At 38.2% G+C, this 15,670-nt stretch overlaps 1 protein-coding gene across 1 annotated transcript in view; it reads left to right on the top strand.

Moving 5' to 3' along the window:
• Positions 1 to 1,983: 1,983 nt before the first annotated feature.
• The window catches only part of CFAP44 (cilia and flagella associated protein 44), a 133,961-nt gene continuing 120,274 nt past the window's right edge, over positions 1,984 to 15,670 (top strand). Inside the window, 4 exon segments of the mRNA XM_043990859.1 lie at positions 1,984 to 2,029; positions 5,519 to 5,588; positions 12,121 to 12,255; positions 14,942 to 15,104. Of these exon segments, the coding sequence (XP_043846794.1) occupies positions 12,129 to 12,255; positions 14,942 to 15,104 (290 nt within the window). The 5' untranslated portion in view covers positions 1,984 to 2,029; positions 5,519 to 5,588; positions 12,121 to 12,128.

Genomic DNA, 15,670 nt, shown 5'->3' with positions numbered 1-15,670 from the left:
ATGGCATAGGCAGTAGGTAACCTAGATTCAGTGAATTTTTAAAAATGTGATAACTGGACTTAATATAATTATTGCCTCTGTTATTCTATTTTATGCATTTAAAAACATTCTGAAAAGGAGCCTGTGATAGAGGCTAAGAACGCACCTGATATAGTGGAAAGAACAGCAGATTTAGAGTCAGAGATAACTAAGCTCTCCGGGCCTCCTTTTTTTCATCCATAAATGAGTTTGGACTAGATGGTGTTGTCATGGGAGGATTATGGGCCCCGGTCACCCCAACAATTCTCTGGGGGGTTCAAGGAACCTTTTCCTTGAAACCTCAGGGGTTTTCCCTTGAAATCAAGTAGGCCTCTCCTTGAACACAATCAAGGACACACACACCCACCTAACGGAGATAAGCGGCACAGATTGAACTGAGCATGCTCCAGGACCATCACCCCCACATTCCAGTCCTCCTAAGCATCTGGATGAGGTAATCCAGGAGAAGACCACCTGGAACCGCCCATCAGCAGACTGCTTAGACCCATCAGGACAAAGTTGACACCCACCACCAGATCTCTCACGAGGGATTCTTCCTACCACAGCGCAACCCACGCGGGAAGACCACCAGCCCCTCACCCAATAAGAGACTCTTACCCACCCCCCATCTAAACCCTATAAAATGGCACCCCACAAGTCAGTTAGGGGGGAAAGCGTTTTGTTCTGGCAAAACCTTCCTCCCAGCCGGTTTCTCTTGTACCCCAATAAACCTGTTCTCTTATTCCTGATTAGGTCTTGTGCTAGAGTGTAATTCTTTACAGAGGAATCCTAAGGACCCACGTGCTTTCTCCTATCGCTTTCCCCATATCAGTGTCAAAGGTCCAGTCTAGATTTAAATAATTTGTGTGATTTTGTCCACCTGATAGGAGGTGGGGGGTGGAGCCGAGCTGATAGAACAACGGAAGCAACTTACTAATACAGTAGATGTGGTGACCCTAACTTAAACCATATTGTTTAAACTATGTGCACTTTTTGTAAATTTATGATCATAACGTGCTGGATACCACATACACATGACTCCCTCTGAATGTGGCCCCTGCCTCGAGATAATTGTTTTCAGTGCCCAATGTTGGGCACCGAAATACAAAATTAATGTTCAATTTCGAAAACGAATGTTCAAAACCAAAATTGATCAACTTCCATACTTTTCCCATATGATAAACAATTGAAAATGTCAGTTTTCCCGGTGTGTGCTTACATAAAATCATTACTTCAATAATGTTAATTAAAAGCAAGTGTAATGCTTTTATTCACAGTTCCCTAGGACCAAAAAGAACTCCATTTGATGGTTGCGAATTTTTCTGAAGCAACTCCGAAAGGATACACTTAGACCATCAAAATATGTTGTGACGGTAACTAAGTATGGAAGGACTCAAGCAATAAAAAACATCGCTAAAGCGCTGTTTAAAAACAGCCCGGTAAAAGCAGAAACCTGTCCCGTCCCGACGTGCATTCGATTTCTCTGGGCTCCCTTTTACGAAAAAGTCCCAGCTGGAAAATTCAGCTGGCTTTTTAAAGCCACATGCGGGGGTAGGGGGGGGGGTGCAAGAAGACGACGTGCGTTTTAAGTTTGCCAAGTCGATGCCACGTTATGAGAAGTCGGGCTTCTTCCTTCGTGCCACTTTAGGTCTGCAGCAAACTCATTTCAGCGGCATAGTTTCATACTGAAAGGAGTAAAAAATTTGGGGGAGGGGGGTGTCTTCGGGGTTACTTTTGTTTTTGAACCCAAACGATCCTCAAGGAGGAGGTTGACAGGAAACCACCACCGTTTCCGCTGCCCGGAGCTGGCACATCCTGGACCCATCGGTGGTCAGGTATGCTTTTCAGGGCTCGATCACGGATCTGAGCATGCGCATTGAGGCTCAGCTGAAGCGCTCCCCTTGTACCTCCCCTCCCTGAGGGAGGGAAGCCTGTGGTTGCCGAGGTAACGGCAGTAAACGAAGGGAGAGCTCAAAGTGCTTTGGACTGAGCTCTGCGGCTGATTCTTTGGGTAAGTAAGTACCGCGTCCCCAGAAGCTCCGGGCCCCCAGCCTCTCTGCTTTACCCTTCTAAGAGCAGGCTAATCTCGATTCATATTCACACTGATCTTAATCCTCAGCCTCTCACTTTGTTCTTCCTCCTCCTTTCTTTCCATGGCTTACAGGAATAAATTTATACACAGACACACAGACACACACACACACACACACACACACACACACACACACACACACACACATCTCTACCTTCTCTCAGAGCTCCCCAAAGAGTGAGCGTCTTTTTCTTCATTCTTACATTCAACATATATATGTATATGCGTATGTATATGTATATGTGTGTGTATACTGAAACTAGCAAGTTGTAGTTAATACATAATCAGGATCTCTAAAGTTCTGGACAAACTAAAAGGATGGCTGAATGTAAAAAAATTATATTTATTTTGTACATGTTTTGTATATTTTTATATGTACATGCTTGTCATGCAACTATAGTATAGATAGAGCACCGGGTCTGGAGGTAGAAAGACCTGAGTTCTAATTTGGTCTTAGACCGGTACTAACTGTATAACACTGGACACTTATGTTGTCACTTAACCTCTTATTTGCCTCAATTTCCTCAACTATAAAATGGGGGTAATAACAGCAACTACTTTGCAGGGTTGTTGTGAGATCAAATGAGAAAATAACCCAGTACTTCACACATAGTAAATGCTTATTCCCTTCCCCAGTAGAATGAAAACTCTTTTAGGGAAGGGACTGTTTAATTTTTGTCAAAATTTCTGGTACCTGATTTAGTGCCTTTCACATAATAGATTCTGATTAGTTAAAGAAAATCATAAACAAGCAGTTACTGTTACAACATGCAGAAGGTGGAAAGAGGTACACTCTTCACAAAATGTATTATAAATGAATGTACATTTTCAATGTCAGAAAGTTTTCTATTTCATCAAATACCCTTTCCCCTGCCCCCAACGATTATATTTTGACTTGGTAGGGGATTCTTGGTTGTAATTTTAGCTCCTTTGCCTTCTGGAATATCATATTGCAAGCCCTCTGATCCTTTAATGTAGAAGCTGCTAAATCTTGTGTGATCCTGACTGTGGATCCATTATATATGGATTGTTTCTTTCTGGCTACTTGCAATATTTTCTCTTGACCTGGGAGCTCTGGGATTTGGTTATAATATTCCTGGGTGTTTTCATTTGGGGACTTCTTTCAAGAGGTGATTGGTAGACTCTATTTCTATTTTACCTTCTGGTTCTAGGATATCAGGGTAGTTTTCCTCAATCATTTTTTGAAAGATGATGTCTAGGCTTAAAAAAAAAAATCATGGCTTTTATGTAGTCCAATAATTCTTAAATTATCTTTCCTTGATCTATTTTCTAGGTCAGTTGTTTTTTTTCCAGTGATATAGTTTACATTTTCTTTTATTTCTCCCCCATTCTTTTGATTTTGTTTTTATTGTTTTGTGATGTCTCATAGAGTCATAAGTTTCCACTTGCTCAATTCTAATTTTTAAGGAATTATTTTCTTCAGTGAGATTTTGCACTTCCCTTTCCATTGGGCCAATCCTACTTTTGAATGGATTCTTTTCTGCAGGGAATTGTTATACAACTTTTTCCATTTGGCCATTTCTACTTTTTGAGGTGTTATATTTTCCAGTATTTTTTTCTGCCTCCTTTACCAAGCTGACTCTGTTTTCATGATTTTTATGTATCACTTTCATTATTTTCCCCATATTTTCTCTACCTCTCATTTTAAAAATCCTTTTGGAGCACTTCTAGGATTTCTTTTTGGGCCTCAGACCAATTCATATTTTTCTTTGAGGCTTTGGAAATAGTAGTTTTGACTTTTTTGTCTTCTTCTGAGTTTGTATTTGATTTTCCCTGTCCCATAGTAACTTTCTATGGTAAAGTTTTTTTTTTTTAATTGTTTGCACACAGGTAAACAGAGTTAAGTGACTTGCCCAGGATCACACAGCTAGTAAGTGTCTGAAGTCAGATTTGAACTCTGGAAGATGTATTCTTTTTTTTTTTTTTAAAAAGAACATATTTCCACATTAGTCATGTTGTGAGTGATGAATCAGGACAAAAGAAAAAAATGCAAGAAAGAATAAACAAGAACAATAACAAAAAACAACAAAAGTGAAAATAGCATGCTTCAATCTGCATTCAGAATCCATAGTTCTTTTTCTTAATATGGAGAGCATTTTCCACCATAAGTCTTTTGGCATTGTCTTGGATCAATTGTATTGCTGAGAAGAGTTAAGTCTATCACAGTTAATCAAGATGAGTCTTCTGGACTCCAAGTCCAGCATGCTATCAACTGTGTCACTTAGGTGCTCCATGAGATACCTTAGACTTTCTTTAATTCTGTTCATCCTTTTGACTTTGTTTTAATATTTCTTGTTGTCTCATGGGGATCATTGGCTTCTATTTTGTCCATTCTTCTTTTCAAGGAGTTTGATGTTCAAGCAAGGTTTTGTACCTTTTGTGCCAAGCTTTTAATTCTCTTTCCAACTCTTTTTTTCCATAACTTTAATTTCTTTTCCAATTTTTCCCTCAAGCACTCTCACTCCATTTTCAAAAACATTTTAAACTCTTAATACAAACTTTGGCTTCCTCTCTTTCAGGAGTCCTAGTTGAATTTGTGCCCATGCTCTATCTTTATCTGAGGCTTTGGTTGTAGATGCTTTGGAATCATTCTCATCTACATTTTGTCGGTCTGTCTCCACCCCCATACCAGCCCATTATGGTAGGGTTCTTTTGCTGTTTGTCTCTTCTTCCAGTCTACTTTGTTTCTTCAGACTTAATGCTAGGACCAAGTTTTGCCACACAATTAGAGGGAAGGTCTGAGTTTGTTCTGTTTCTACTTTTTTGGAGTATTGGGTATTGTGTTATTCCAGGATCTCAGGGACAGACTGAGAACCTGAAAACTCCCAAAGTTGTTTGATCTAGGACAAAGTCTGATTCCTTTCTCACTGGTCTCTGTAAGTTCCTAGACTGTGTAAGAATAGACTGCTTCTGGACCCAGCCCCTAGCAACCATCTGAAAATCTTTGTGGGTTCAGAGTGCCAAAACTTCAGGCTCTCCTTTGGCTTGAGATTCCTGCCTTTGGTTATTCCCCTGCAGGCTGGGTTAGATGCTTTAATTGAGACCCTGCCCTGGGCCTGTGGTCTGGGTTCCACCATTGTTGCTGCTGTTAATTACTTTTGAACTTCCTCTTTTCTCCATAAATACCCCAGAACCTCCTAACTCAGGAATACCGTACTTCTGCATAGGACCCAGTTGCAGTCACCTGGTATGGGTAAAGTGGTGCCAAGTATGGGTCTGAGATCTTCTCTTGTCTTGTGCACAGCCTCTCCCTGGGCACTGGAGTGACCTACCCATAGTGTATTTCTGGCTGACACTGTTGTCAGTGTCTGTAGTCCTCCTTTTCTTATCTCCCTCTGTCAAGCTGGGGTAGACAAATAACTGATGTTTTCTGGATTTCCCCATCAGGATTCAGAAGAAATATGAGAAGATACCTTCATATCCGTGTCCTTTCCCAACCTCCACCACTTTTGCAGAGGTGAGAGGTCTACAACTGTGTACATTGAATATATTTTCAGACTTTTTCAATGTATTGAATAGTTATGTTGATTTTCCCCCTACTTTCTCTTTTTTTTCTTTAAAAATATTATATGGGAAGATTCTCTGAAGGGGAAAGGGAGAGAAGGATACTGGGGGAAATGACGATGATATAAAGAAAAAAGAGACATCAATAAAAATTATCTAAAAAAATCTTATTATTTCACATAGCCATTTTTTAATACATTCCCTCTTCCTCTATCTCTCTACCCCTGCCATGGCAGCAACCCTTGTAAAAAAGAAAAAGTAAGCTCACTTCAACAAAACTAACACAATGGTGGAGTCTGATGGCATATGCAGTTTTCTACACCCATAGTTCCCCACTTCAGCAAAGGATAGAAATATATTTTCTCAAATAGATGATATCTTAAAAGTAATTTCTTTTATTGATACATTTTGTTTTTAAAATCCCTCTGGGAGATTTTACTGTATTTCTCTCAGAGAGCCTTTCCTTGTAATAAAGAAGAAAAATGAAAAAAAAAGTTCAGCCAAACTAACTAACATAATGAAAAAGTCTGATGTTACATGCAATATTTCATACCTGCGATTGCCCCACCTTTTCAAAAAAGTAAGAAGAGGTGTTTTCTCATATCTCTTCCTTGGGGTCAACCTTGGTTATAATTTGGCAGCATCTAGTTTGTATTTTGTTGTTTTAATTTGTTTCCATTTACCTTATTGTTGTCATTGTGTTTATTCATTCTGCTTACTTCATTTTGGATCAATTCACAGATGTTTTCCATGTTTCTGTGTATCTATCACTTCATATAGCACAGTAATATCCCATTACATTCATGTGCTACAACTTATCTTTTCCCCCAGTTTTTTACTATAATCTTTTGGAACATAAAAGGCTTTTATTTTTGTCATTGACCTCCTTGGGGTATTTGCTTAGAAGTGGAGTCTCTGGGTAAAAGGGTATGGACATTTTAACTTTTTTCCCATAATTCCAAATTGCCATACAGAATAGTTGAACCAATTCACTAGCGTGTCCATTTTTCCACATTCTCCTTAATCATTTGCTGGGTAAGAGGTAAAACCAAAGTGTTGTTTTGATTTTAATTTATTTTTTTGTTATTGATTGGGAATATTCTTTAATATGGTCGTTAATAGTTTGCACCTCTTCTTTTGAGAGATATTTGTTCAAATTCTTCTACCGAATGACATTTGTATAATATTAGGCTCACAAAGCTTTTTACATAACTTTTTTATGTCACTTGATGCTTAAAACTGGTGAGATAAGTACAGGGGTGTGCTGAAGCCAGCTCCAGTTGGACTGAAAGGGCTGATTATTAAATTTTCAGTGTGAACATTTACTCCTTAGAAATTGGCAAATGCTACAAATCAGGGCTTGACTTATTTTATTGATTGTATATAATAAGAAAATGATGGAGAAAATGTTAATGCAGATTAACTTAAAAGTGTACCATGCATACATTTTTTTCTTCAAAGAGCTGCCAGAATATTCATACCACTGTAGGTATTATTATAATGTTGGGAGGGGCATCATGGAGTGAGGAAATTAATTCAGTTTGGAAAAAAAATACACCTGAAATTATGCTTTGATGAATGATGTTGCCTAGGGTTGACTCTGATGGGAAGAAGCACTTTAGGAACTTGATAAGATTTTAGACAATTTTATTTATGAATGCATTATTTTTATTTTATAAACCACTAAAATGCAGTGTGGCACAGCAGAAAGAGAGCCAGCCTTAGAGTTGGGAAGACATGGGTTCAAGTCCCAACTTTGACAGAAGTAACTGGTGTGACTTTGAGCAAGTTACTTAATAATAATTGCTAACATTTATATAACCCTTGAAGGTTTACAAAATGTTTCCCATATGTTATCTCATTTGGTCATCATAACCCTATGGGTTAGGTGCTATTACTATCCCCATTTTACAGTTGAGGAAACTGAGGTAGATGGAAGTTAAGTGATTTGCCCAGGGTCATAAAGCTAGCAAGTGTCTGAAGCACAGTTTGAACTTAGGTCTCCCTGATTACAAATCCACTCTACCCACTGAAGCACCAGCTGTCCAATCTCTCTGTGTCGGAAAGTTTACTTATAGCAAAATAACTAAGGAAGAATTTGAGAATAATTGCTTTTCAGTATTCTAGATTTCAAATTTGAGGTTGGGCATCAAATTTGAGGTAGGATAGTGAAACTCTTGACTCCAATAGTTTTTGCTTATGGGTGTTTTGTTTTGTTTGCTTCCCTGGAGATGAGAGGGAAGTGAGTAAGTTGTTAAAAAGGACCACTGGAAAATCTCTTCAGAAGTAGCTTACCTCAAGACATAATTTGTAAATGTGTTTGAGGCTGAGTGAACAAACTTGGTCCTCAAAGGGGGAGAACAGGAAGAGGTGTGGCAGACACATCAATAGAAACAGTGATTTGTTGAAGCCATAGCTAATGCTATAGAAGAGCAAAGGAATTATACAGGCCTATCTGTGTGTCCAGCCTACTTCTGATTGGTATGTTCTGGTTAGTATATTGGTATATTGGCATATTCTGATTGGTATATTCAAAGACCCCTGGAGCCTTCTAACCCTAGGGTGGATAAAAATAGAAAGGCTCCCAACTCTTTTTTTTTTTTAACTCCTGAGTAAACAAATTTAAGTTCCAATGTTCAGGGGTCATGTAAGTCTATCAGCAGCCCTGGCAGAGTTGTCTAGGTCCTAGTTGGAACCCCTGAAGTGCTGAATCATGTCTTTTAGCAAGACCAAAGGGACATGGGTCACTACGTCAGAGGGTGCATGTCTTCTTCCTGTTCTAATGACTTTCCTGAAATTGGTCTAAGTAATAGTGATAATTGGAATTTAATTTCCTTAGCTTTATCCATTGCCAATTTTCAGAGTTAATAGCTATTAAAATACCATGTTGGAGCTATTATAATTTCACTCAGTGTCTTCTTATTTTTATCTTTTCTTATATTTTGGTGTTGATTTTGACTTTGGCTTTTAACTGGTTGATAGTCTAACTTCCTGGACAAATAATTCTGAGAATGACTTCCACATAAGTTAGTAGTTATTTCCTGTCTATTAAGTTATAGTCAGTTAATTTCTTGTGTTATGTTGTTCAGTCATTTTACTATTCCAGAACCTTTTGGCTCTCTTCCTAAAGAAAATATTCATGTATGTTGCAACCACATATGACAGATGTGATTGCTCTGTTGGTTTTGCTTAGCTTTTTTTTTAACTGGGTTTTTAAAATTAAGAAATAATAATATATATTTTTTTCCAATTTCATGTAAAGACAATTTTCGGCATTCATTTTTGAAGGATTTTTAATTCCAAAATTTTCTCCCTCCCCTCCCCCATCTCCAAGATGGCAAGCCATCAGATATAAATTATACATGTGCAATCATGTAAAACATATTTCCACATTAGTCATATTGTAAAAGAAGAAATAGAACAAAAGAAAAAATAAAGTGAAAATAGTATGCTTCTATCTGCATTAAGACTCTATCAGTTCTTTCTCTGGATGTGAAGAACATTTTATGAGTCCTTTGAAATTATCTTGGATCATTGTACTGCTGAGAAGAGATAAGTCTGTCATAGCTGATCATTGTACAGTGTTGCTGTTACTGTGAACAACCTTATCCTGGTTCTGTTCACTTCACTTTGTTTGCATCAGTTCATGTAAGTCTTTCTAGGTTTTTCTGAAATCTTCCTGATCTTTATTTCTTATAGCACAATACTATTCCATTACAGTCATAAACCTCAATTTGTTCAGTCATTTCCCAAATGATGGACATTCCCTTCAATTTTCAATTCTTTGCCGTCACAAAAAGAGCAGCTCTAAATATTTTTATATATGTAGTTCTTTTGTCCTTTTTCTATGATCTCTTTGGGATACAGATCTAGTACTAATATTGATGGATCAAAGGATATGCACAGTTTGATTTTCCTTTGGGCATAGTTCCAAATTGTTCTCCAGAATGATTGGAGTTCACAGCTCCAACAATATATTGGTGTCCAAATTTTCCCACATCCCCTCCAATATTTGCCATTTCCCTTTTCTGTCATATTAGTCAATCTTATAGGTATGAGATGATACATCAGAGTTAACAGGAGAGTTCATATGACAGTGGAGATGCTAAGGTAGCATATGGGAGATTATTCATATAAAAAGCCAAAAAGGGATCAAACTTTTTTTAAACAAAAGAAAATATTCGCACTATATTGGCACAAAACTTCTTATTAGTCTTTAAGCCTTTCACCTGTTTTGTTTCTTAAACCTGAAACACATTTTCTACCATACTTTTTGATATATTCTCCTACATCTACCCTGACATTGAAGTCACTAAGTACCTAGGTATATGTGGATTGGGTTTGAAGGTTTCTGTCAAGATTTTTGTATAATTTTCTGTACCTCTTCAATTTTGGCAATTGATGTTCCATAAGCTGGAACTGTCTCCCATGGTGACTTTTTTTGCTTATGAGCATAATTGAATGCTACAGGCCAGGATGACCTAGGATGCTGTGAAATGATGATTCTTATTACTCTTAAGCTCATGATTAAACTACTCCTGATAATTTCCTTGTTTGGCTATTAAAGGAGAACCCAGGTACTATTTTTCTATTTAGTGGCAGTTTTCTTAAGCTCCTTGGTTTCACTCATGACAAGCACATCAATACTGATGTGGATCTGTTCCTTAATACATCAACCTGGTATTTTTGGAGGCAAAGACCTCACATTCAGTATCGATGATTAAATTCATATTTACAAATGATCATATCATAAAGGTTTCAGAGGTGTCATTAGAGAACAGCAGAAGCCTTGTTCTTTGCTGTCCAGAGCACCAACAGTGTCTACCCATGGTACAAAGAATCGAGATCGATAGACAGAAAGTAAGAATGCAGATAAACAATATGAGATTCCTCTAGAATAGAGAGGGGGCCTGTTGAAGCCGGTTCGTTTTATGAGATGAGTTCTAGCATAGACAAGGGGGATCTGATAGTAGTTCAGGCAGACAGAGTACCAGGTAAGTAAGCAAGGTCAGAAGAGAGTAAAACAGAATATTGAGTTTCAGAAGCAGGTCCAAGATTGTAGTCAATGTACTTAGGGTGGAAAATGCTGTCCACATTCAGAAAAAGAATTATGGAATCTGAATGCAGATGAAAACATACTTTTTTCACTTTTGTTGTTGCTTTTGTTGTTGTTATTGTTTATTCTTCCATATGGGTTTTTTTTTGCCTTTTATTCTGATTCTTCTTACAATATGACTAATGTGGAAATATGTTTAACTTGATTGTAATGTATAACCTATATCAGATTGCTTGCTGGCTTTGGGAGGTGGGAGGGAAGGGAGGGTGGGAGAAAAATTTGGAAATCAAAAAATATCTTTGCATATAATTGGAAAAAATTTTTTAAAAATAAAATTAAATTAAATTAAAAAAAAGATTGTAGTCAATGTAGGTAAACATAACAAAGAACAGTTAAGTAATGTGACAGGCACATAGCAATCAATCATTTAAGTATTAACTATATTCTACAAGCCAGGCACTTTGCTAGGCTCTGGGGATACAAGTAGAAAGAATGAAATAAATCCTGCTCACAGTAGCTCTGCAAGAGTGAAAGCCTTTGGGTGACCACTTCTTCATTATACTCTTTTTTTTTTTTTTTGGCGGGGGGGAATGAGGGTTAAGTGACTTGCCCAGGGTCACATAGCTAGTAAGTGCTGAGTATCAGAGGCTGGATTTGAACTCAGGTCCTCTTGAATCCAGGGCCAGTGCTTTATCCACTGCGCCACCTAGCTGCCCCTCACCCAATTTCTTTATCTCAGTTCCACCTCAGGGTTTGGGATTTGGTAGCAACTTTGAGGCTTTTTGCACACTGATGGGTGTTCATAGGAGTGAAAGAATTCTAATAAACTTACCATGTGGTTGTTTCCTCAACTCAATTATAAGCCACAGAGGGATTCTATATTAGATTTCTTTGGTATCTCCTCCAGTGCCCGGCATAGTGCTTTATTCAGAGAAGATGCCCAATAAATACTTCCTGAATGATTGAAAGCATTCTGGATCTTGTCATTTTCCTTCTATCTCCATGACGACCCAGTATGCATTTGCATTTCATAAGCAACTCCTATTGGTTTTAGAATACTGAAGACCTCATCATGATATTTGTATATAGATAACTCTAGTCCCTACTCTGGAGTGTTTGCTGCCTGTACTCCCCCTCTTTGAGAAGATAAGCATTATTTTCAAAGCTGAGAGAAAAGAATACTCAAAGTCTTTCCCCTTCCTTATTTTCTACCATCTGTTAGACTGGAGAAAATCAGAAAGAATTCTCTTCTGGATACCAGTTCCTGTAAGATTCCTTCCTCCGTACCCTGTTTCCCCCTTTGTAGGCTTTGTTCTGTGATTCCATTTAAGCCATTGAATCCCCCAATCAGTAAATTGGGGACCAAGATCTGGGCAAAATGAATAACACCTAAGACAAAAATGACAGTTTTCCATTTTCTTCCCATCAGTTTCTAACATGGATCAAGATGAAGCATCAAAAAGACCGGATGATGCAGAAGATGATGACTATTATGACGAAGATGAATTCCTATCAGATGAAGAGGAATCTGAAGAAACCTCTGGAAATGAAACTGCTATAGAACGTAGGAGGATACTATGGGGTGGGGAGGGATGCAGATGAACATTACTGTTGTTACATTAATTCCCATCATGACTTTAAGCCCATCCTGATCAGTTTTCTCTGTAGAGAAATTATCATGAACCAATGCAAAGATCAATACCGATAGCTTGTGATTATGTAACGCTTTAAAGTTTGCAAAGTGCTTTACGAATATTATCTCATTTGATCCTCACAACAACCCTAGGAATGTGGGGATTATTATTACCCCCATTTTACAGATGAGGAAACTGAGGTTGAGAAAGATAAAGTGATTTGCCCAGGGTCACATAGCTATTAAGTGTCTGGAGCTGCATTTGAACTCAGGTCTTCCTGACTCGAGGCTTAGGGTTCCATCTACTGTGCCACCTGGTAGTCTTAAGAACTACCATGAAGGACTGGCGATGGTTGCAACAAAAAGATTCCATTTTATGTTGATGGTTCCTAAAACATTCCTAATCTCCCAGTTCCTCACTTCAGTTCCTATGACCTTCTCCACTCTGCATGAATGGTATTCTCTCTGATCACTTCAACCACCATATCTATAGCTTTGGTCTGACCTTGTGATCCACATGGCCAACTACCTTAAGGCCACTTCCACCTACATACCTCCTGCCATGCCGAACTCAACTTATTCAAGAACAGACTTTATTTTTCTCCCTAAACCTACTTCTCTTCCTTTTAGTATTTCTTGCATTGGCATCACTATGCACTGAGAATAATTGACCCAGTATATTATTCTGTCTCATTGGACATGAAAGTGAGGGAAGGTAATACAAAAGTTTGAGCCTGGAATTGACAGAAATATCAAAGCAAGGAGGATCAGGTATGGGGGGGAAGTAATAAGCTTGGTTTTGTGTTTGTTGAGTGTAATGAGGAAGTAGAGATACAACCTCAGGGCTCAATGGAGAGTTTGATCTGGACACATAGCAGGTCGGGGAACCATCTGGATAGAAGTGTGGTTGAAGTCCTTGGAATGAATGCAATTGTCAAGGGAGAGATTGTAGAAAAAAAGAGGAAAAAAAAGGGCTAAGGACAGAATCTCTGAGAGCATCCATGTTAAGAACAGAATGGAAAGACAATGAAGAAGGCAGAGGAGTGGTTAGAGACAATAATAATAGCTAGCATTTATAGCACTTTAAAGTTAGCAAAACACTTTACCTACATTAACTCATTTCATCCTCACTACAGTCTTACGAGGTAGATGCTATTATTATCCCTACTTTTATAGATAAGGAAACTGATGCACAAATGAAATTAACAGCTTAAAACTGCACTGACTTTTGGGATACCTTGCATTTATTTGGACTTTCAGAGAGCTTGTAAGTTGCAATTTTTCAACTTATGTCAGGTGTGTTGCACTTTTAAAAGTCTAAGTCCTTGTGTACAGTTAACATTAAAGAACACTTTTTTCATGTCAGTATTCAAGGGGTTAAGGAGGGTCTAATTGAAGATGGAAAAATATTAACAAGTAGCATCACATGAAAAAATATAAATACTTAAATGAAAATTTAACAAGTGGTTCCTGGTAGAATGTAAGTGTTTCTACCTCTTTGGGTTTAGGAGATGATAAAGTGTTTCTTCCTTAAAAAATGGGTGAAAGTTGTAAGAAATGTTATAAGAAAAAATCCAACACACCTTCCCAACAATTAGAGTTATCCAAAAATGAAATGAAGAGTTCCCCTTCACCAGAGATCCTCAAGTGGAAGCTACTTGATCACTTGTAGAAATCCTAAAGTGATTTTCCTGATTAGCTAGGTGCTCAATTGACGCCAGAAGTCCCTTACAATGCTGAGATTCTGTTATTACAATTTTGCACATGGCATTTTCTCTCCCATGTCACATCAAGATGTATACATTCTGGGGGCATCTAGGTAGCGCAGTGGATAGAGCACCGGCCTTGGAGTCAGGAGGACCTGAGTTCAAATCCGACCTCAGACGCTTGACACTTACTAGCTGTGTGACCCTGGACAAGTCACTTAACCCCAATTGCCAACCCCCCCCCCCAAAATATGTATACATTCTCCAAAATTTCTCATGGCCTGCTCTATCCTTAGGTTATAGAGGATAATCCTTCATTGGAGCTGTATGTGACTCTGGGTCAAAATATCAGATGACATGTGGAGACTGAGTTGGAGTGCATTCTCCTTGTATCAGCTCAGTATTCTTCTTGGCATTCAATTAAAAACGTCCCCAAGACTGGTTGTTTCTTTGGAGTCACTCAATCTTGTCATGGGGCAGTTAGGTGATACAGTGCTGAGTGTGGAGTCAGGAAGACCTGAGTTCAAATCCAGTCTCAAACATTTACTAGCTGTGTGACCCTGGGCAAGTCACTTAACCTCTGTTTGCCTCAGTTTCCTCATATGTAAAATGAGGATAATAATAACATGTACCTCCCAAGGTTGTTGTGAGGATCAAATGTGATCATTATAAAGAACTTTATACAATGCTTAGCAAATAGTGATGTATAAATAGCATGTATGTATGTATGGAACCCAATTTTGGGGTAAGAGGCATATGTTCTAGTCCAGTTCATAATACCTTAGGCCTTATCACATTCATCATGTATTAAGCAAGTGTGGAAATGCAAAGATATAGTGTGTGATCTGATAAGACTTTCAGAGGGTTTTTAGATTTTTATTTTCTTCAATTATTATCTTTTCATCTCTCAGAATCTGAATATTCCGAAGGTCCTTTCTTTGAAGAAGAAGAAGAACCAAGTGAAGAGCCAGTGAAGAAAATTTCAGAGAACTTCTTCTATGATTATAGTGAGGTGGCTTCGATTCCTTTTGTGACCCCAGACTCTGGCATACCGTTAAACCTCCTTACGATGATGTATCCTGTCTAGCTGAATATGTATAAAATAGAGGTTTTTCCATTTGTTGAATACTTTTTTTTAGAGGTACTAGGGGTTAAGTGAATTGCTCAGGGTCACACAGCTAGTAGGTGTCTGAGGCAGGATTTGAACTCAGGTCCCTCCTGATTCCAGGGCTGGTGCTTTATCCACTGCACCACCTAGCTGCCTCCATTTGACAAATACTTTTTAAAAGTAGCTTGCTAGTTAGGTAATTTTGGTCAGGGTGCATGGTTAAAATTTGCATTGAATAATTCTTTTGCTACAGAGAAAAATAGAGTGAAGCATTTGTCTTGGGTGAGATCTACCTGTTACATAGTTGGAATAGGCAGACACTCATGTGCTTTGCTTTGAGGGGAGCTAAAAGGTCCCCTTCCCGCCATATACCTCCTGAACTGTCCCTGAACTATAGTGCCTAAAATTCTCACCATGGTTTTAAGGCACCGAAGGCCATTCCTAAAATGCAGATATGTTTTCTGGGAGGTATAATGTATTAAAACCATTACCAGCAATGAGTACATTAGTAAAAATGGATGGAGAATCAGAA

Source organism: Dromiciops gliroides, chromosome 3 (assembly GCF_019393635.1).
Source record: "Dromiciops gliroides isolate mDroGli1 chromosome 3, mDroGli1.pri, whole genome shotgun sequence".
Taxonomy (NCBI): domain Eukaryota; kingdom Metazoa; phylum Chordata; class Mammalia; order Microbiotheria; family Microbiotheriidae; genus Dromiciops; species Dromiciops gliroides.
The sequence above is the reverse complement of the archived record's forward strand: the minus strand, read 5'-3'. Positions and strand labels throughout refer to the sequence as shown.